General features: G+C 38.4%; 1 protein-coding gene across 2 annotated transcripts in view; it reads right to left on the minus strand.

The window, feature by feature from the left end:
• Positions 1–291: 291 nt before the first annotated feature.
• The window catches only part of Armh4 (armadillo like helical domain containing 4), a 118,413-nt gene continuing 99,963 nt past the window's right edge, over positions 292–18,741 (minus strand). The window contains exons 6-8 of one of the 2 annotated variants that reach the window (XM_048362323.1): positions 8,022–8,053; positions 3,066–3,200; positions 292–2,823 (exon numbers count right to left, since the gene is read on the minus strand). In XM_048362323.1, coding sequence (XP_048218280.1) covers positions 2,758–2,823; positions 3,066–3,200; positions 8,022–8,053 — 233 coding nt within the window. In that variant the 3' untranslated portion in view covers positions 292–2,757. Of the gene's footprint in view, positions 2,827–3,065; positions 3,201–8,021; positions 8,054–18,741 lie in introns of both variants that reach the window. The other variant, XM_048362322.1, reaches the window with a different exon arrangement.

Raw genomic sequence — 18,741 nt, forward strand, 5'->3', positions numbered from 1 at the left:
TGCTTTGAACCTTGATCCTCAGATCCTAGCCTCCTGAGTAACTAGGATTGTAGGTGTAAGCCACCAGTGCCTGGCTTTTGTCTCTTTTCCTTGTGGTAAGGACATGGAATCTACTGTTGCAATAAAACATTGAGTGCCCAGTACAGTATTGTTAACTATGGGTGTTTCATTCTACAAAAAGCATCTAGAATCTATTCATCTTGCACAATTGAAACTTTATGCCAACTGACCAATACCTTCCCTTACTCCTCCTCCCCTCCCCTGCAGCAACCACCATTCCACCTCGGCTTCTGTGAATTGGACTACTTTACTCACAACTGGAATCATGAAGTGTATGCCTTTCTGTGAATTGTTTATTTTTCTCTGCATAATGTCTTCTAAGTTCATCCACATTGTCACAAGAACAGGATTACTCTATTTCAGGGGCTGAATAATAATTTTTATTTTCTTTATCCACATGTTTATGTGAATTTGTACCAGAATCTATTAGGATCTAAGTAAACTCTTTTCCTTTAAACAGGCAAGTGTGCCAAAATGGGATGCAGAGACATTTCTACGTAGGCCTAAATTTACACACATGTTATCTTCACAGCCCTCTAAAAAAAAAAAAAGAAAGAAAGAAAGCGCATGTCTGTCAGCTGTGACTTTGTTGTACTGTGATTTGAACATCAACCTATTGCCTTGATCTAGTTGAGACTACATACAGACTGAGCATCTTAAACATTACCAGTCACCAGTATCATCCATGTGTTGCTCAATTAAGCAAACCCAAAGTGTCTGTTCAACAAATAGCTGGTCAAGATACACACCTCATGCTCACTTACTCCTAACCCGAGGAGCACGTATAGCAGAGGCTGCTCTTAGATAAGGAAAAACATCCCTTATGCAATACCAGAATATTCATAAATGCAAAATCACTAAAGAGTATATGGGTCTGAATTCTACTTTTAAAATGTGGCCTTGGGCTTATTTTCCAGTTGCTTATTTCTCTTTGTCTATACGTAACTTTTTACTTCTCTTTTTCCATTTTACACATTTTCCTATTCTCTCAACAAGAAATGTTAAAATAAAATTATCTGTTGGACACATTCTTGTGAGCCATCCATCATTAAAGAATGAATCCTAAAAGTGGTACATTTTACACAGAAGGAATGAACTTGCATAAGAGAATGTTTACGAAAAGCATTGCTCCTTCACTTAACAAAGAAAGAAATGAATACCAAATGTTCCTTGACCAAGCCTCTAATTCTTAAGAATCTTAGTTTTAGAGAAGGGCCTGAAATATCACTGTTTCATCCAAAGCATGTGGAAAAGGCACTGAATTGAAGACAGGATATGTGGTTTTGCAACCAACAGAATTCCTAGGCTGACTACCCGGGAGTACAACTTTGGACACTCATGTCTCTTCTCAGCTTCAGACCCATCTTTAGTCAAATGGAAAATAGAAAATCATAGGTCTTACCTTCCTGCTATTCAGGAGGAATAAGACAACTTGCCTTTTTTAATAGTAGAATACGTTCTAATGAATCTGAACAAGTTCTCCATAGTAACAGTATTATTACTAACCTTTATCCTTCCATAGAGATGAACCAAGTCTCTACCCAAAAATAGAAACAGGTACCATAGAATCAAATCAAATAGACTATAATCAAATCAGAATCAATAGACTACACGAAGGCCCTAGTGAGTACAGTGCAGGGGATTATATTCCAAAAGAAATCAGAAAACATCTAACTCAGTCTTCCCGCCTCATGGTAGGCTGCCCTGAAATTAGCTGATTTCTCACATCCCTCTCTGTGCACAGGGAACTGGTCACTGGGTCAGCTTCTACCACACAATGTCTGTTTTGCTGGTAAATCCTTTAAGTAACCAATGATGGCCCCGTCATTCCATGGTCATGATTATAGACATGGAAAAGTGGTCCTCTGAATATTTGTGGCTATGCCAGCACAGAACCAATGGCAAAGATAAATTCTCTGGGAGTTTATCCATCCCCCTCCTTCTAGATTGCTCCGTAGATTTTGGCAAGGTCAAGTAGTACGCAGAAAGAATATCTTCTAACAACAAACACGTAAGACACTGTTGATAGACCTCTTGGATTTCAAATCACGCTACTTAAGAAAGCAAGCATACATGAAGATTGAGAGTTAATTTAATGTGTTATTTCTGGTGCATTTTTTCCTTGCCAGCAATGTGAATATAATAGAAGTGAAATTAATTAAACTAGGAAGCTAAAGTATTTAATGCAAGGTACATACAAATCTGCGTATCACCCTACTGTGCTGAGAGAGCTCAACAAAGTAGGATTCCGTGCTAAATACAGAATGAACCATAGCTCACAAGCCATAATTCCAAGAAGGTAGAGTGTGATCAGGAGTAGTTACTCTTTGTTAAGATTGCTACTTCAAAGTCAAGCACGCCTCAAAGGCAACAGCCATTATATCAAATACATATAAGGCAAACCAAGGAAAAGACAATGGAAAATTACAAAATATTTACTCTACCTAACCCAGCTACTCCTACTGAACTTGGATGCTCTGTGGAACCAAACACTGTGTGTTCACAGTTAAGTTTGCAGCATGCCTTTTCTGCTCAGTACAAGAAGAAAAAAAAAATCTACTGTCCAGCACATAGTAGGTCTGATAGCCTCATAGCAGCAACAGAGCAAGAAACAGTTCTCTTTTGTTTTTCTTCTGCCCCTCAAATGAAAATAAACTAAGAATATCATTGAATATCCTAATGACACCGAAGTCCAATTCAAAATTCATCTTCAGAGCTGTCGGCTAAGAGCATAACTCGATCTTGCATGCTGTTGAATTCTCTCTGCTAGAGAAAGAAAAACAGAAACGCATTAAAGTGTGTCTGCTGCAGAACAAAGCTAAGAAGGCAGGCCCATTTTTAAGAGACAGTAACAAATGAAGCCAAGGCAGAGTAGCTGCAGTAGCTCATCCAAACCACTGGGCACGTCAGCATTCTTCATGCACCATTAAGCCCCATGTGCTTTATTAAGCAAATTAGGTAAGCAAAGAATGTTCTGACACTGATTAGGTTTTGCTCTTCCATACCTTTCTTTTATGTCTTTTGAAGCTGTTTCTCCTTCGGCGATTCATAACCTTAATACTGTAGAGCGCTCCCAGAATGAACAAGGCTCCAGCTATGCCCACCCCGACAGGTACCAGCATCCCTGACATGTATCCAGCCTGCACAGAAGAAGAGACACACATCAGGACAGGCAACAGACCACAGGCCCTTGGCTCCTCCTTTCTACTGGAGGACACCTGGTCTGCAGACACTTGGAATCCTCCTGTCTGCTTTGATAGAAAACAAAATGGAACCTAGAGCACAGTTGCTGGATGGGGGAAAGGCAACCAGAGAAAGAGGTCTGACAAATACTCAGAAGTAATGGTTGAAATATATCAGCTAGAACTACTAGCAGCCCCTCCAGCTACTTGCTTACACGTATTTGTCAACATCAGTGTTTAATGACAGAAATACAATTTGTATTAAAGATGGATGAAGCGAGCTTCTGAGAATGCCAAGACTATTAAGGTGCTATAAACTGAAAATAGCCTGAGTCAAACTTGAAGAGGGTCGAAGTGTTCTCTGGAAAACTGTGTTCCTTAGAGGGTAAAAAGAGAGTCATTACTCTCTCCCTCCTTTCCTCTATTTTCCATCCACCTCCCAGCCCCCAGCCCCGTGCTCTCTGTCTCTCTCTCTCTCCCCCCGTTTCTCTTGAGAGCATGCACATAACATGCGTGAGTTAATTTCCATGAATAAGATAATCTTCCCAGAGAACAAGACCAAAGTTGGAGGTTATGGTGGAATTATGCATGGCCCCAAACCTCCAAAAAAAAAATCAGTGGCAGCGGCAGAAACGGGCATAAGGTCGTTGACAACCACATCAGAATCTCCAAAAGAGCCTGAGGTATCTAAGTCTTCATTTCCAGCATCCTTGGAGGTTACTATGGATGTCTCAGTGCTAAGAAAGCAGCAGGATCTCCATATAACCCTGGGCTGAGCAACTAACTCAAGACCCACACAAATTGAGAGCAAGGCCATTGTACTAAAGCTGATCCCTGCACCTTGGCCAGTAAGGCTCCTATGAGCTACAGGGGTATGTGCTAACCTAGATCTGTTTCACAGAAGAACACACACAGTGCTTGCATCTCTAATAGCCTATCTAGATAAAATACATAGCAATGAAAAATGTATAAAAACTGAAATAAGGGGCTGGGAATATGGCCTAGTGCTTGCCTTGTATACATGAAGCCCTGGGTTCAATTCTTCAGCACCACATATATAGAAAAAGCCAGCAGTGGCACTGTAGCTCAGAGTGCCAGCCTTGAGCAAAAAGAAGCCCGGGACAGTGCTCAGGCCCTGAGTTCAAGCCCCAGGACTGGCAAAAAAAACCTCAAAAACCTGAAATAAATAGAGAGGCATTGCTAGGCATGGAGACCATAACCTGGCCATTTATGTGACCATTTCTTTTTTATTTCTCTTTTTTTTTAAAGAAAAAAATTATCTTTAGGTAGCTGTTATTTGACTAGTTCTTAACATTCTCATATAACACAAATGATTTCTGGCATCTTTCAGAATGAGCCAAAGACAAAAGAGACACAGAATAAAATTTTCCAAAATATGCTGAGGTTTACAGGTTGTGATGCTTTCCCAACATTTCTAGAAGAGGATCAAAGAACAGATGAGACATTAGAAAATTATAGTACCCTCTCCCTGTGCTCAGTCTCCAGTTCTGCCTCTCAGACTCTTAAAGCAAAAGCTGGAAAATTTTTAGAATAATAGCATTTTCATCAGCATGCTATTTTTTCCAAAAAAAAACCCCAAAGCTTGGTCATTTTTTTCCAATAAATTAATATATTTTGTAGAAGCCCCAACTTTTTCTAAACTTCTTCCAGATCTGCTTATGACTTCTAAAAACGCTATAGTTTTCCACATAGGAAAACATTTAACAACAGATGCTCTCATCAGGAATGTGGGATTCTTTAAAATCATCATTCCAGTGTATGTAAACATGAATGTATGTGCAAAATATGATGAATGACCAAGTCTGAGCCATCAAGTAGGCTTTTAAGAGGTGTACATTCAGAAGATTATATTTGACCTTTTAGAAGATCAACTTGATCAGTCCCTAGGTGGAGCTTGTCTAGCTATACAACTTCACCCCACACCAACAACATGAAATGTCACTCTTTTCAGGTTTCACACACACACAAAATACTACGTGTATATACATATATATATACACATACACACATATATACATATAAATATATTTCACTAACTTCCCACATTTTGTGGTAGCATCTGTTTTGATTTCAAATCACACATAAATGGGTCACTTGTTTGGCTTTTTCACTCACAACTAGTGCTCTACCTCTTAAGCCACACCTCCAGTCCAAAGCTAGTCTTTACTACACAATTTAAACTTCCCTAGAACTTCAATCTGGAGACACAGTTTTGATTAGCCAAGAAAAGATTTGCCTACAAAGCATTACCAACTTGGACATCTAACCAGGAATGTTAAAGTTATTGAAGGCTATTGTCCATCAATATCCATTTTTTCCTTTCTCTATATAGCTTCCAATTTAGAGCTGGAAACAAAATAAAGATTATTTCTCTTTCTTTACCTCCTAGGAAGGTGTTGTGACTAGTGATACATTTCCCCAAGAAGATAATATGTTCAGGCTGGGAATGTAGTTTAAAGGTAGAGTGCTTGCATAGCATGCACAAAGCCCTGGGTTCAATTCCTCAGTACCACATAAACAGAAAAGGCCAGAAGTAGCGCTGTGGCTCAAGTGCTAAAGTGCTTGCCCTGAGCAAAAAGAAGCCAGGGACAGTGCTCAGGCCCTTAGTCCAAGCCGAAGGTCTGGCAAAAAGAAGGAGGGGGAGGGGGGAGGGGGAGGAGGGGGAGGAGAAGGGGGAGGAGGGGGAGGAGGGGGAGGAGAAGGGGGAGGAGGGGGAGGAGGGGGAGGAGGGGGAGGAGGAGGAGGAGGAGATGTTCACAACACACGAAAATTTGGGTCATGCTCTTTAAATGGGTGCTTTCTTTTTTTTTTTCCTCCCCCTTTAAGAATGACAAAATGTCTCATCCACCATTTAAGAAGGAAGGATTTGAGGTATAGATCAAGTGGTAGAGTGCCTACATAGCAAGCTTGAGGCACTGAGTTCAAACACTACTACTGCCAGAGAGACAGAGACAGAGGCAGAAGCAGAGAGAGACACACATAGAGAAAAGAAAAGGAACATTGTTAGCCTCCTCTTTTTCCTCTTCATTTACAGTTATAATGTGGACATACCTAAGTTGGAACTGCCATCCATAACCATAAGATGACCTTGGGAAGGTCACCAGTAGTGGAGCACCAAACAGAAGTAATCTGAGCCCTCTGACTAGTCAGAGCAATCTGACTACCTCACTGTCTATTTGTCCTTCAATTTTTAACTCTAGATTAATAAATGAAAAACAAAACTCTTTCTTGGGTTAGTTGTCATCAAAGGTGTCTGTTACTCATCATTAGTCTTAACATAGAAAAGCTAAACAAAAGGAACAATTCAGAACTTTTTTCTAGAGTTCAAGTAACTAATAGAAACTCAATATTAGCACATTTAGTGAAACTAAACTGAGATATCCTAAATATGTAATTTAGTGTTTGGCTCCAGGGGATTCTATCATAAATAGAGGTAATAGTTAACATGCTCAAATAGGTTCCAAATTCTTGGAATTATGGAGGTATAATAAATTTTGCAATATCAAATTCCAAAACAGGCTATATGCCATCATTTATTACTTGGGTCTATTTCTTGTCCTTTTTCATGACTTAGGATATTTTCCATAGAAAGAATGACATTCATATTCCTACATTAAAATGCAAAGCTAGTTTAATTTTCATTATATCATTATTTCATCATATCATATTTTCTCTTGAACTGTAACAAAACCACCGTCAACATAAATATGTACCCATTCCTATGTTTATGAGCTTAGCTTCCCCGTCAGTATTTCTTGGTCTATCAAATGATCATGTAACCCAATGGCCTCCACTGACCTCAACAGCCTGAAATTTTCCAACATCACTTCAAACATACATGAACACAAAGTAGTTTTATTCTGAAAAACTATATATATATGCATATATAAGTATGCTAATTTTTATTGAGAAGCAGAAAAATAAGGGTATCAACATTTTAATTACAATTCAATGTTTTCTTTCAAACTTTCACATTAAACAGTAATAAAATAGACAGTAATAATTCAAACACAGGTAAACTAACTTTGAATAATAAGGAATATACAGAAAGTCATAAACAAAAAATATATATTGAGACTGTAGAACTAGAGGTAACCCAATATTTGATCCTTGAAAACATTTCCATTTAAAGCCTCAGTTAAATCTGAGCTGGGCTATGATAATGGAATCTGACATGGGCTACCTCAGGAAATCAGGACTCCATCAATATTTTTATGAGTAATTCCAGCTTCAATCTGCAACTAACCAAAAGGGAAAACTTAGAATTGAAAGTCCAAAAAAAATATATATATATATATAAATCTGGAAGAAAATTAATATTGTAAATCATTATGTAGCCTGAATTAATACAACTATAAGAAAATATTTTCCCACATTTGGCCACTCAAGTGACCTCATTAATAACTTAGAAGCAGAACAACAGTAAGCTTCATATGCAGAGTAATTTCTTGTCTCACACCAGAACAAATGATGCCAGAGAAAGCAGATAACATTACTGAAATTTCCAAGTATTCTGGGATAATGTCTAATAAAGCATATCAACAAAGAAAAATTCTAAATTTTGTAAGAATAATGCTTCAATGAATAAGGCATCTCCTATGTTTTACATGAGAGAATTGAAACAAAAAATCTTTCTTGCTAGGCCCCTGAAAGGGGCACTATATCTTAAGCCCCACCCCAACCCCTTCTTGACAGATATTTTGTTTCACAAAACCACATGCCTTTCAAGATAAACACAAGGAAAATGACTTTTCTTACCTTGTCCTTTAGTTTTTCCATCCAGCTTCTCACTAAGAAAAATAAGAGAATAAAACCTAAGTAGCCATCTTTTAGTTCTATTAAATAGTATTAAGTAAACTTGGCATACTGACTTTTTCTGCATGAAATACAGTGAACTTATTTTATTCCCATTTCTCTAGAAATGGGAATACAAACATCCCTCTCACTGTCATTATATCAATAAAGAATATTTTTGTATATCACATGAGTTTTCTATATTTCTTGAATGCTTTTGAGAGAGGTCTGGGAAAAGATGTAGAAAACCATCTTTAAAGTATCACACTAATTTTCTCTGCTTTTTCTTTCTTTAGCCTTATTCCTTGTCCTTTTCAGTTTTTAAGCTCAGTGAGAATGATGCTCTTGGACCATTGTCAGAGATTGGAGACTAAATCAGAGAAAGCACGGGGAAATGTAGGCAGCCCAGCACTGGCACCAAAGAGAAGCTTTCACAAGCTTATTTGAAGATGAAAGAATGGGAACAAAGGCAAGAACTTCTTGTCTTTGTGAAATGTACTATTCGGGCATAGAATTTTTTATAGCATAACTGCTATAAATAATAATCAAGTAATATTTATGAAAAACAGTAGGGGAGGACTGCATCCATTTTGTAGTTCTATCCAGGTCAAGTTTACAGTGATTTGGAAATATGGATGCGAACAACAGAAGGAAGTACGAGTTAAATAGAGGCATACATTAGAATGGCCATCTAAAGAGTGGTAGTAAGCATATTACTCTTGATGCCTTTAAGATGACACTGTTGCTTCAACACTGAAGAAAAATTCATTTTGTAAAACACCAAAATAAAGAAAAACATATCCTCCTTTTACTTTTATTATCAAATAACTAAAAAATTAGTAGCATTAAGGGGCTTTCATTTTGAATGTCCACTCATGTACACATTATATCTTGATTAGATAGTCTAAGAAGATTATGTTTATGGGGGGAAAATGGGGAAGTGAGATGCATCACAGGACTTCCACTGCCATCGCCATATTTCATAGGGGAAACTGAGGATCTACAGGTCCATTATTCCTCCGAAGTCATGCAATGAATCAGTGGGCTAGCCCTGGCCTCATTGCTGAGATTCCTGGACTTGCTTCTTCTGACTTCACATAACCTTGGCCTTTTCCTGATTAGCCATCTGTCTTTGCCTGAGCCCCAGTTGTGATAACAGGAGCTCTGAGGAAAGAACAAAACTGAGACATCTTTGTAAATTATTTGCATGAGATTGAAGCTAAGAACTTCAGAAGGTAGACAAGACAAAGACACCTCCACATTTTCACCCTAAAGAAAACAGTGATACCATCACCATTATAATGGATCACAGGGAAGTATGGCTCCTAGATTGTAAAATCTGGCTTGAATTCAGTGACTGTTCACTGGCAAGTGAATTTAGACACTGAACAAGTGACTTAGCTGCTCTGAGTCTCAGTTTCCCCAAACAGCCAGGTTTGTAGGTTAAATATATGATGTGGGATGGAGGCATAGCTCATGGTAGAGCATTTGCTTAGCATGTGTGAGGGCCTAGTTCAATCCTCAACATAAATCATATGCATAATTTGAACAATGCCTATCAAAATATTAACAGAATTAAGCAATGGGTGGTAGAAATATATATTATTTTTCTTTTGTTCTGTATATTTTGAGGCTTTGCCAAATTATATAGCATTTCTTACTACTTTTAAATTAAGGGAAATACTTTATAAAATATTTATTTTTATTTTTTAATTTGAAAAAAAAAAAAAAGCACCATGCTACTCATTGATGGCTCATGCCTGCAATCCTAGCTACTCAGGAGGCTAGGATATGAGATCATGGTTCAAAGCCTGCTGGTGCAGGAAAGTCTATTAGACTCTTATCTCCAATTAATCACCAAAATGCCAAAAGTGGAGGTGCGGCCCAAGTGGTAGAGTGCTAGCTTTCAGCACAAAAGCTGAGGGATAGCACCCAGGCCCTGAGCTCAAGCTACAGGATTGACACCAAAAATAAGTAAGTAAGTAGATAGATCTAGATCTAGATCTAGATCTAGATCTAGATCTAGATATAGATATATGGCCACAAAACTCTTTAAGGGTTTACAAATTGAAGCCAGCAATGAATTGCTAGTTGTGAGGAACACAAAGATTCCCACTTGGCCAGTCCCTCAGCACCCAGCTATAGACTCTCATCCCCCAGTTTGTTTTCCTTCTTGATATTTTATTGACTGAAAATTCAAAAGTACAGCAGCATAATGAAGCTTCTGGTCTACTTTAAGTAGGATTGAGATATACAGAAATAATTGCAAACAAAAGTTGATATTGATATGACTGCTAACATCACACTCCACGCACGGTCAAAGGTGTAAGCGTTTCCCTCTAGGGCCAGGAAACAAACAGAACACCTACTCTTGCCGTTTCTATTTTGCAGAGTGCTAGACATACATATATATATATATATATATATATATATATATATATATATATATATATATATTACTAAACACACACAAAGCTGTTGGAATTTATAATGAAATTTACAAGACACAATACCAATATGTGAAAATCAGCAGCCCTACATATACAAACAGAAAAAAAAAATCAAGAAACTAATCTCATTTACAGTAGGTATAAAAAGAAAATATTTGGAAATGAATTTAACCAGGGAGACCAAAAGACCTGTACCATCGAAGAAAGAGAAGGACACAGAAAGAGAGAGGGAGGAAAGGAAGGAGGGAGGGAGGGAGGGAGGGAGGGAGGGAGGGAGGGAGGGAGGGAGGGAGGGAGGGAGGGAGGGAGGGAGGGAAGACCCCCGGGTTCATGGATTGGAAGAATTTAATATTGTTGAAAAATATCTATATAGTCCCAATCTATCTAGAGTCACAGAATCCCTGCCAGTGTCAGTATGTCAATGTCAGTAACATTTTTTCACAGGAATGGATCAGACATCACAAAACTCTTAAAGAACCAGAAAAGACCTTAAACATGGGGAAATTATCTGTAAATCATTTATCCGGATTTTTTGTAACACTTGATTTTTTTAGGTTATTGATTATATCACATTAAAATTTTTTGTTTTTGTTTTTGTTTTTTTTGCCAGTCCTGGGCCTTGCTCTCAGGGCCTGAGCACTGCCCCTGGCTTCTTTTTGCTCAAGGCTGGCACTCTATCTCTTGAGCCACAGTGGCATTTCTTGCCTTTTCTGTTTATGTGGTGCTGAGGAATTGAACCCAGGGCTTCATGCATGCAAGGCAAGCACTCTACCACTAAGCCACATTCCCAGTCCCTAAAGATATTTTTTTATTTTTGCAAAAAAATCAACACATTTTTCTGATAGGAGATAAATATACAAAATATGTAAGGCATTCAAATAACTTAAAAGCAAGGAAATAAATAATGTGGTTTTCAAATAAGCAAAATGCCAGGCTTCAGTGGCTCATGCCTATAATCCTAGCTACTCAGGAGGCTGAGATCTCAGGATCATGGTTTGAAGCCAGGCCAAGCAGGAATGTCTGTGAGACTTTTATCTCCAATTAACCACCAGAAAACTGGAAGTGGCACTGTGGCTCAAAGTGGTAGAGCATTAGCCTTGAGCAAAAAGAGTGCAAGGAAAGCACCTAGGCCCTGCGTTCAAGCCCCACAACAAACAACAAACAAAAAGAGCAAAGTATCTGAGTAGACCTTTTCAAAATAAGATAAATGGTTAACAGATAAATGAAAAAATGTTCACCACTACTAATTGTCCATTTTATATTACTATAACAAAGTAAGCATGATTGTCTTTTATTAGCCTTTTGTTGAAAAGAGTCTTAAACTGCTATGCAGATAGTATTTTTAATTTCCCTTTATTCATAATGGTAGTTTTATGGGCAATAATTATCCCAGACATACATATAAATTCCCTTTCACAAAAGTGGGAAAACATGGTAGTCAGAGGAGATTTGTTACTTTTTTTGGTTAGTAATTAAGACTTCTTGATACACACACACACACACACACACACACACACACACACACACACACACAAATACTTGGTGCATGTGTGCTGGTCCTGGGGTTTGAACTCAGGGCCTGGGATTTTTGCTCAAGACTAGCATTCTACATTTGAGCCACAGCTCCACTTCTGGCCTTTGGTGGTTAATTGAAGATAAAGGCCTCACAAACTTTCCTGCCTGGACTGACTTTGAGCCACAGTCCTCAGATCTTAGCCTCTTGAGTAGCTAGGATTACAGGCAAGTGCCACCAATACCTGGCCACTTCTGGTTTTCTAGTGGTTAACTGGAGATAAAAGTCTCACAGATTTTACTGCCCAGGTTGTCTTTGAGCCTCCATCCTCAGATCTCAGCCTCCTGAGTAGCTAGGATTACAGGCATGAGCCACTAGTGCATGGCTTCACAAAATATTTCCTAGGTAGATATTGTTATACCCAGTTTACAAATGAAGCTTAAGATGAAAGCCACACCATCACTAGGCCTGAATTGGAATAGCAACACTGGTGGCTCTAGTGCCTGTTCAAGGTCTCACTTCTGGAGAGGACAAATGTGAGCTAGGGCGACCATATCAGAGTGCACCCAAGGCTTAGTGGGTCTTCTGGAGATGAAAATCTACCCAGAATAGGAGGAGATGTGTATTGTCTTACCTGCTACTCTGCCTCCTGCTTTATCTTCTCTTCCCTGGCCCCTTTCTCTGGCAAATGTCTTCTTCCATTTGCTTCTGTGTATATAATTCTCTGAACTCTAGCTCTCATTCTTCCTCTAAGTGGCATGTTATGGTTCTTTCCTCCTTTTTTCTCTTTTTCTCAGACTGTGAGTATGCACATGCATGTGTGCACATGTGCCTATGAGTTTACTGCATACATATCTTCTTCTTCTTTATTGTCTTTCTATATCTACATGGAGTGGGTTTGGGGTGAAGGGATAAGAGGATGGATGAGCTCCTGGATCTCCTTGTTATATAAACTAGATTTCTTTGTTTCATGTTATCCCATAAGTGTTCCAACTCGGTCTTATGGGTCAGAGTTGCCACGCCCAGGGTGCTTCCACTGAACAACTGAATAGCTCACATTCTGAGGCGAAACTGAAATCTTAGAGTGAGCAGCAGTGAAGATATGAACAGAGAGTCAGATATACAGTAATACTATGAAAAAGATATGCCATGTGCTGGTGGCTCAGACCTACAACCCTAGCTACTTATAAGGCTGAGCTTTCAGGACCACGGTTTAAAACCAGCCTGAACAGGAAAGTCCATGAGACTCTTATTTCCAATAAACTACCCAGAAAAAGCAGGAGATGGAGCTCTGGTTCAAGTGGTAGAATATTAGCCTTGAACAAAGAAAAAGCTCAGGGACAGTACCTAGGCCCTCAGTTCCAGCCCCAGGACTAGTTTAAAAAAAAAAAAAAGGTATGTGAAAATGGAACCAGATAACTTGAGGAGATGGATGGTAGATGGAGTTGGGGTGCATGTGAGAGAATATTGGAGGGGGGTGACATTGGTCAAGATGCACTGTACTCATAAATTGACATGTTGAATTGAAGCCCCTCTGTACAACTACTTAAACATACTGAAAATTCTTTTTAAAAGACAATACAATGACAGAAGCAGATGCCTAGGAAGACTATTATGAAGTTTACTCCAAATATGTAGAATGGAAAGTAGACTCTCAGTAATTATGGGTATATGATTCCAGAAAGACTGCTGCTGAGGAGAGCCCCTGCATGTTCAGGAGGCAGTGTTCAGTGCCCTTCTGAGAATGCATGATTCATTTTTCCCATAACACCGCCCAATTCCCACTAAGACCTGCCACTTTCCAACAAATCTTAGATTTTCATCTGATCACTTACCTTACTTTACAGGCACAATTTACTTTTGGAGAGGCAGATTTTTACACATTTAAGGACAGGAAGCATTCAGAATATCACACTTACTTAAACAGAACTGACAACAATGTAGAACTGAGAGCTTCTCTGCATCCAGTGGGCTGCATAACCTTTGTCCTTAAATTTCCTTTTGATTATTTGTTTTTAGCACACTTGATCAAAATGCCATGAAACAAATTCACACAAAAAACTGTTGCTATAACAAATACCACAACTTTATTGGTTTAAAAACACAAATGTATTATTCTATATTGCTGAAGGAAATAAGTTCAAAAGGAATTTCATGGGCTAAAGCCAAGGTGTCAGAAAAGTTAGTTTTTTCTGGGGTAAAATCTGTGTCTTTGCTTTATCCAGCTTCTATAATCTGCGTGCTTTCCTTCGATCACAACTCTTTCTTCATCTTCAAAACCAACAGCACAGATAGCATCTTCAAATCTCTAAGCTCTGCTTCCATTGGCCTATTTTCTTCTTTGTCCCCATCTCTCCGTCTCTGTCTCTATGTGTCTCTCTGACTCTGTCTCTGTGTGTGTGTCCTCTCCCTTTCTGTCTCTGTCTCTGTGTCTGTCTCTTCTGTCTGTCTGTGTCTCTCTCTTACACACACACACACACACACACACACACACACACGAACCACTGTGATAGTCTTCTATTCTCAAAGTCCAATTCAATCATATCTGCTAAATCTCTTTTGCTAGCTAAGGTATCATGAGTTCCAGAAATTAGGAACACTGGATTGGAAGGACCATTATACTGCCTTCCACATATAAATCTCAGTTTTCCTCATCCCTGAAGCATGTTCTACATAGCTCCTCAAGCATTCTCAGCAGCAAGGAGTCCCCAATTCAATCCATGCATTACCATCCCATTTGCTGGCATTCCATCTGCCCAACCTCACTTCCCTACCTCCTCCACACACTTCCTGGAATCACTTCCCAAGTAAACTAACTCTCTGCAAACAAATCCTGTCTCAGGAACTGCTTTTAGGGAGAACCTAAACTAGGGAAGTAGTCTAATTTTGCAACCATACAGGCAAGCTGGCCCTTTACCATAGTAATGTTACTCATTTTTCTACCTTAAAATAAACTATTGAGTGAACAGGAAAAAAGACATAAGGAAGGCAGGCATGCTAGTCAAGTCCAAAATAGTAGCCATCTCCATTTATCTAAATTAATCCTAACTGAAGAATCTCATGCTATCTAGATTTATAAAATAGACACTTTCCATGTAGCATTTTGTAAAGTATATTTATTTTATAGGTGGGCTTACTGAACTCACATTCAGTTTTGAAAAGCTTATATAGTCTCTTTAATCAGATATTCAATATCACTTATAACTTTCAATAATGTGGGAACTTGAATTTATCTTACTCAATGAAAGGAGAAATATATATTCTGCCTAAATAAAAAAATGAAGTATTAGAACACAGTCCTTTGTTCAAAGCATATGCAACTAAATTTAATTTACAATAGGGGCAATAAAGGAATACCAGCTTCTCTTCGTTACTTAATGATACACAAGTGCCCTTTCTAACCCAAGAAATAAACAAAGCTTTTTTCCTAACTTACATAACATAAGAATAATAAGACCTGCCAGGTTTTAAGTATTGTAGTCATGTTTTTAAAGAACATAGAGTTTTTCTAGCTATGACTTATTCTCTAATGATGCTAAATTTACCTGCTTTTTAAAAAATCATACAGAAACTCTAACTGTAATCACTTGCTCTTCACATAATTACAGCACAGCAAGATTCTGATGAATAGAATGACCTACTTCTTTACATAGGCTAAGTGAGCAGTAATCAGGCACCCAAAAAGCAATTAATTCTGAAGGCTCTGAACCCATATTTACAGAAAAGGGTGCAAAGAATCCAGATACCCTAAATCTACAGTCAAGTACCAGCAAGAATATATTTACAGTGAGCTTAGGAATTGCTACCAGAAAGGTTCATTCTTTCACTGTCATTAGCACTACAGATGTTGGGCGGGGAATGTGGCTTAGTGGAAGAGTGCTTGCATAGCATGCATGAAGCCATGGGTTCAATTCCTCAGTACCACATAAACAGAAAAAGCCAGAAGTGGTGCTGTGGCTCAAGTGGTAGAGTGCTAGCCTTGAGCAAAAAGAAGCTCAAGGACAGTGCCCAGGCCCTGTGTTCAAGCCCCAAGACTGGAAAAAAAAAAAAAAAAAAAACCTCACAACACTACAGATGCCAAAGATATACTATATTGTCACAACTCTTGTAATAAATTGATGGTCTGAATTTCAACCATATGGAAATAGATAATGCACCAATGAATAATGCACCAATGAAGAATGAAAGAGTCTCTCAGTGGGTCTTCCTTACTCTTTCCCCAAAGGAAGTAGAATATACAAAAATGCTTCCCACCACTCATCAGAAAAGAAAACAGTTTGTCAAGGTCACACTCATACCCCATGGGCAGATGGGTAAGGACTGCTTCTCCTTTAAGCTCTGTCAAATATTGAGATTGAGGATCACACTACCATTCAACAGCATCAAGACCACACTAAAGTTCTAAAATTTTCATCCTCATGAAGTGTCTCCTCACTTTTGTACTGTCTGGTCTTCAATCCCTTAAAAGCAAACACTTTATTCTTTTATATTTATTTTTGTTATTTTACATTTATTATTTTATACATGCTGTTATTATTTTATTGTTTACTCTTTTAATAGATATGCATAATTATAAACACAATGTAATAATTTGATACATTTATATAGTACTGGTCAAATCAAGGTAATTATTTCCTCTCCTAAAACATTTACCACTTCTTTGTGTTTTCTTTGCTAAGGGTATAATAAAGTCACAAAAATTATTTTAATATATACTTACTATATATCTTAATACATAAATATTTAGCCTTACTATGCTGGAGAACATTAGAACTTATTTCTCCAGTGTAACTATATTTTAATATCTGTTATCCATCCTCCTTTATCTCCTATCTTCCCATCCTTCCCAGCCCCTGGTAGTTACTATTCTGTTCTCTACTTTTCAGAAACCTTCTGCAGATTTCACATATCAGTGAAACCATAGGATACTCATCTTTCTGTGCTCAACAAATATCACTTAACATAACAACCATTTCTATCTATGTCATCTAATGACAGGATTTCTTCTCTCATGGCTGAATAGACATTCTGCTGCATAAGGGGAGCACCCATTCTCCATACATTCTCCCATCAGTAGACTCCTCAGCTGATTCCATATCTTGGCTAGTGTGAAGAGCGCTGTAATAGATATCAAAGTTCAAGTGTTTCTTTAGTATGCTCATTTCATTTCCTGTTTTGTGTGTGTGTGTGTGTGTGTGTGTGTGTGTGTGTGTTATAGTAAACAGAGTAGCTGTATCCTATATTTTGTTTTTTAAAAGATAATTGGCTGTTTTTTGAAGTTCAGTATCATCAAACCTCTAATGCAAATCAAGTTTATACAAAAATAGAGCCACTGATCTAAACTCTGCCATCCCAAGATACAGGTGAGGCTTTACTCCACATAAAGTCCACCAGCCATAAGCACTATCCCTTCTCATCCTCAACTTTACTTTAGATCACTTTAGCTTCAAGACAGGGCTCTCAGGCATCCCTCTTCTGTATATAAACTTTGGAACTTCCACTGATTAAAAAGTCATGGCTTGGTCATAAGGGTGAGTAAAGAGTTTTGCCTAGTCACCTCATATTTTCCAGTGTCTCTTTTCTAGAGTTTCTACTTAGTCACACAAGGTTCCAACTTCTGAAGCTGGGAATATGGCCTAGTGGTAAAGTGCTCACCTCATATACATGAAGCTCTGGGTTCAATTCCTCAACACCACATACATAGAAAAAAGCCAGAAGTAGTGCTGTGGCTCAAGTGGTGGAGTGCTAGCCTTGAGCAAAAAGAAGCCAGGGACAGTGCTCAGGCCCTGAATTTAATTAAGCCCCAGTTCTGGCAAACAAAACAAACAATAAAACACAGATCTTTTTAAAAAAAATACTTTCCATACAATATCAATTATTACTAAGAAAACAAAAAAAGAGACCTAAGAAAAATAAATATCTGCTTTGGAAGAAAGAAAAGAGCCCCTTATTTGTTGTTAATGTCTAAAGAGGTCTTGCATTCAATTCCCATCAATATAGACAAGATCTTGGGGCATGCCTTTGTTGTAAGTGACAATATTTACCATGAAATAGCAGGGAACTGGACTAAAATTGTTGCCAGAAGTGGTGCTGTGGCTCAAGTGGTAGAGTGCTAGGCTTGAGCAAAAGGAAGCCAGGGACAGTGCTCAGGCCCTGAGTTCAAGCCCCAGGACTGGCAAAAAACAAAACAAAACAAAGTTCCAACTTCCCTAGTGCTTTGACACAGCCAACAGAAGAAATCAAATAGAAATAGAACACTGGATGGGTACTATAAATTAATTTTCTCAATGGACATTGTTTTTCCAAAAGGGATCTTGAGTGCTCTAAATTGCAGAAGTGTCACCACAGATGATCAGCCTCCCGTGTGCTTGGGCTGGAACAGGGTCACATGTTCATTTTTGAGATGGTGAACTGGGGATTCGATTTTTTGAATCGTGAAAGCAAAGCAAGCTCGAACTTAAGTGTCTTTTTTTCCCCTTTACTCTCAGAGCCCAAGGAAGAAAGTTACGGCTTTCCTAGTTCTCCGGTCTGGAAGAGAGCCTACTTTTCTAGACCCTCTTTCATTAAAAGGCAGCTTTTTCAGAGGACCCTCTTTGCTCAAAAGTTTCAGTTTTTCTACTATAGGAAGAAGTAGGAGAAACATTAGAACTTACTGGCATAGGCAGGAATTTACTGAGTGGAATTCCAGGAACCCAGCGACTCCGCATATAAAAGAAACAAT

Source organism: Perognathus longimembris, chromosome 14 (genome assembly GCF_023159225.1).
Source record: "Perognathus longimembris pacificus isolate PPM17 chromosome 14, ASM2315922v1, whole genome shotgun sequence".
In the NCBI taxonomy this organism is placed as follows: domain Eukaryota; kingdom Metazoa; phylum Chordata; class Mammalia; order Rodentia; family Heteromyidae; genus Perognathus; species Perognathus longimembris.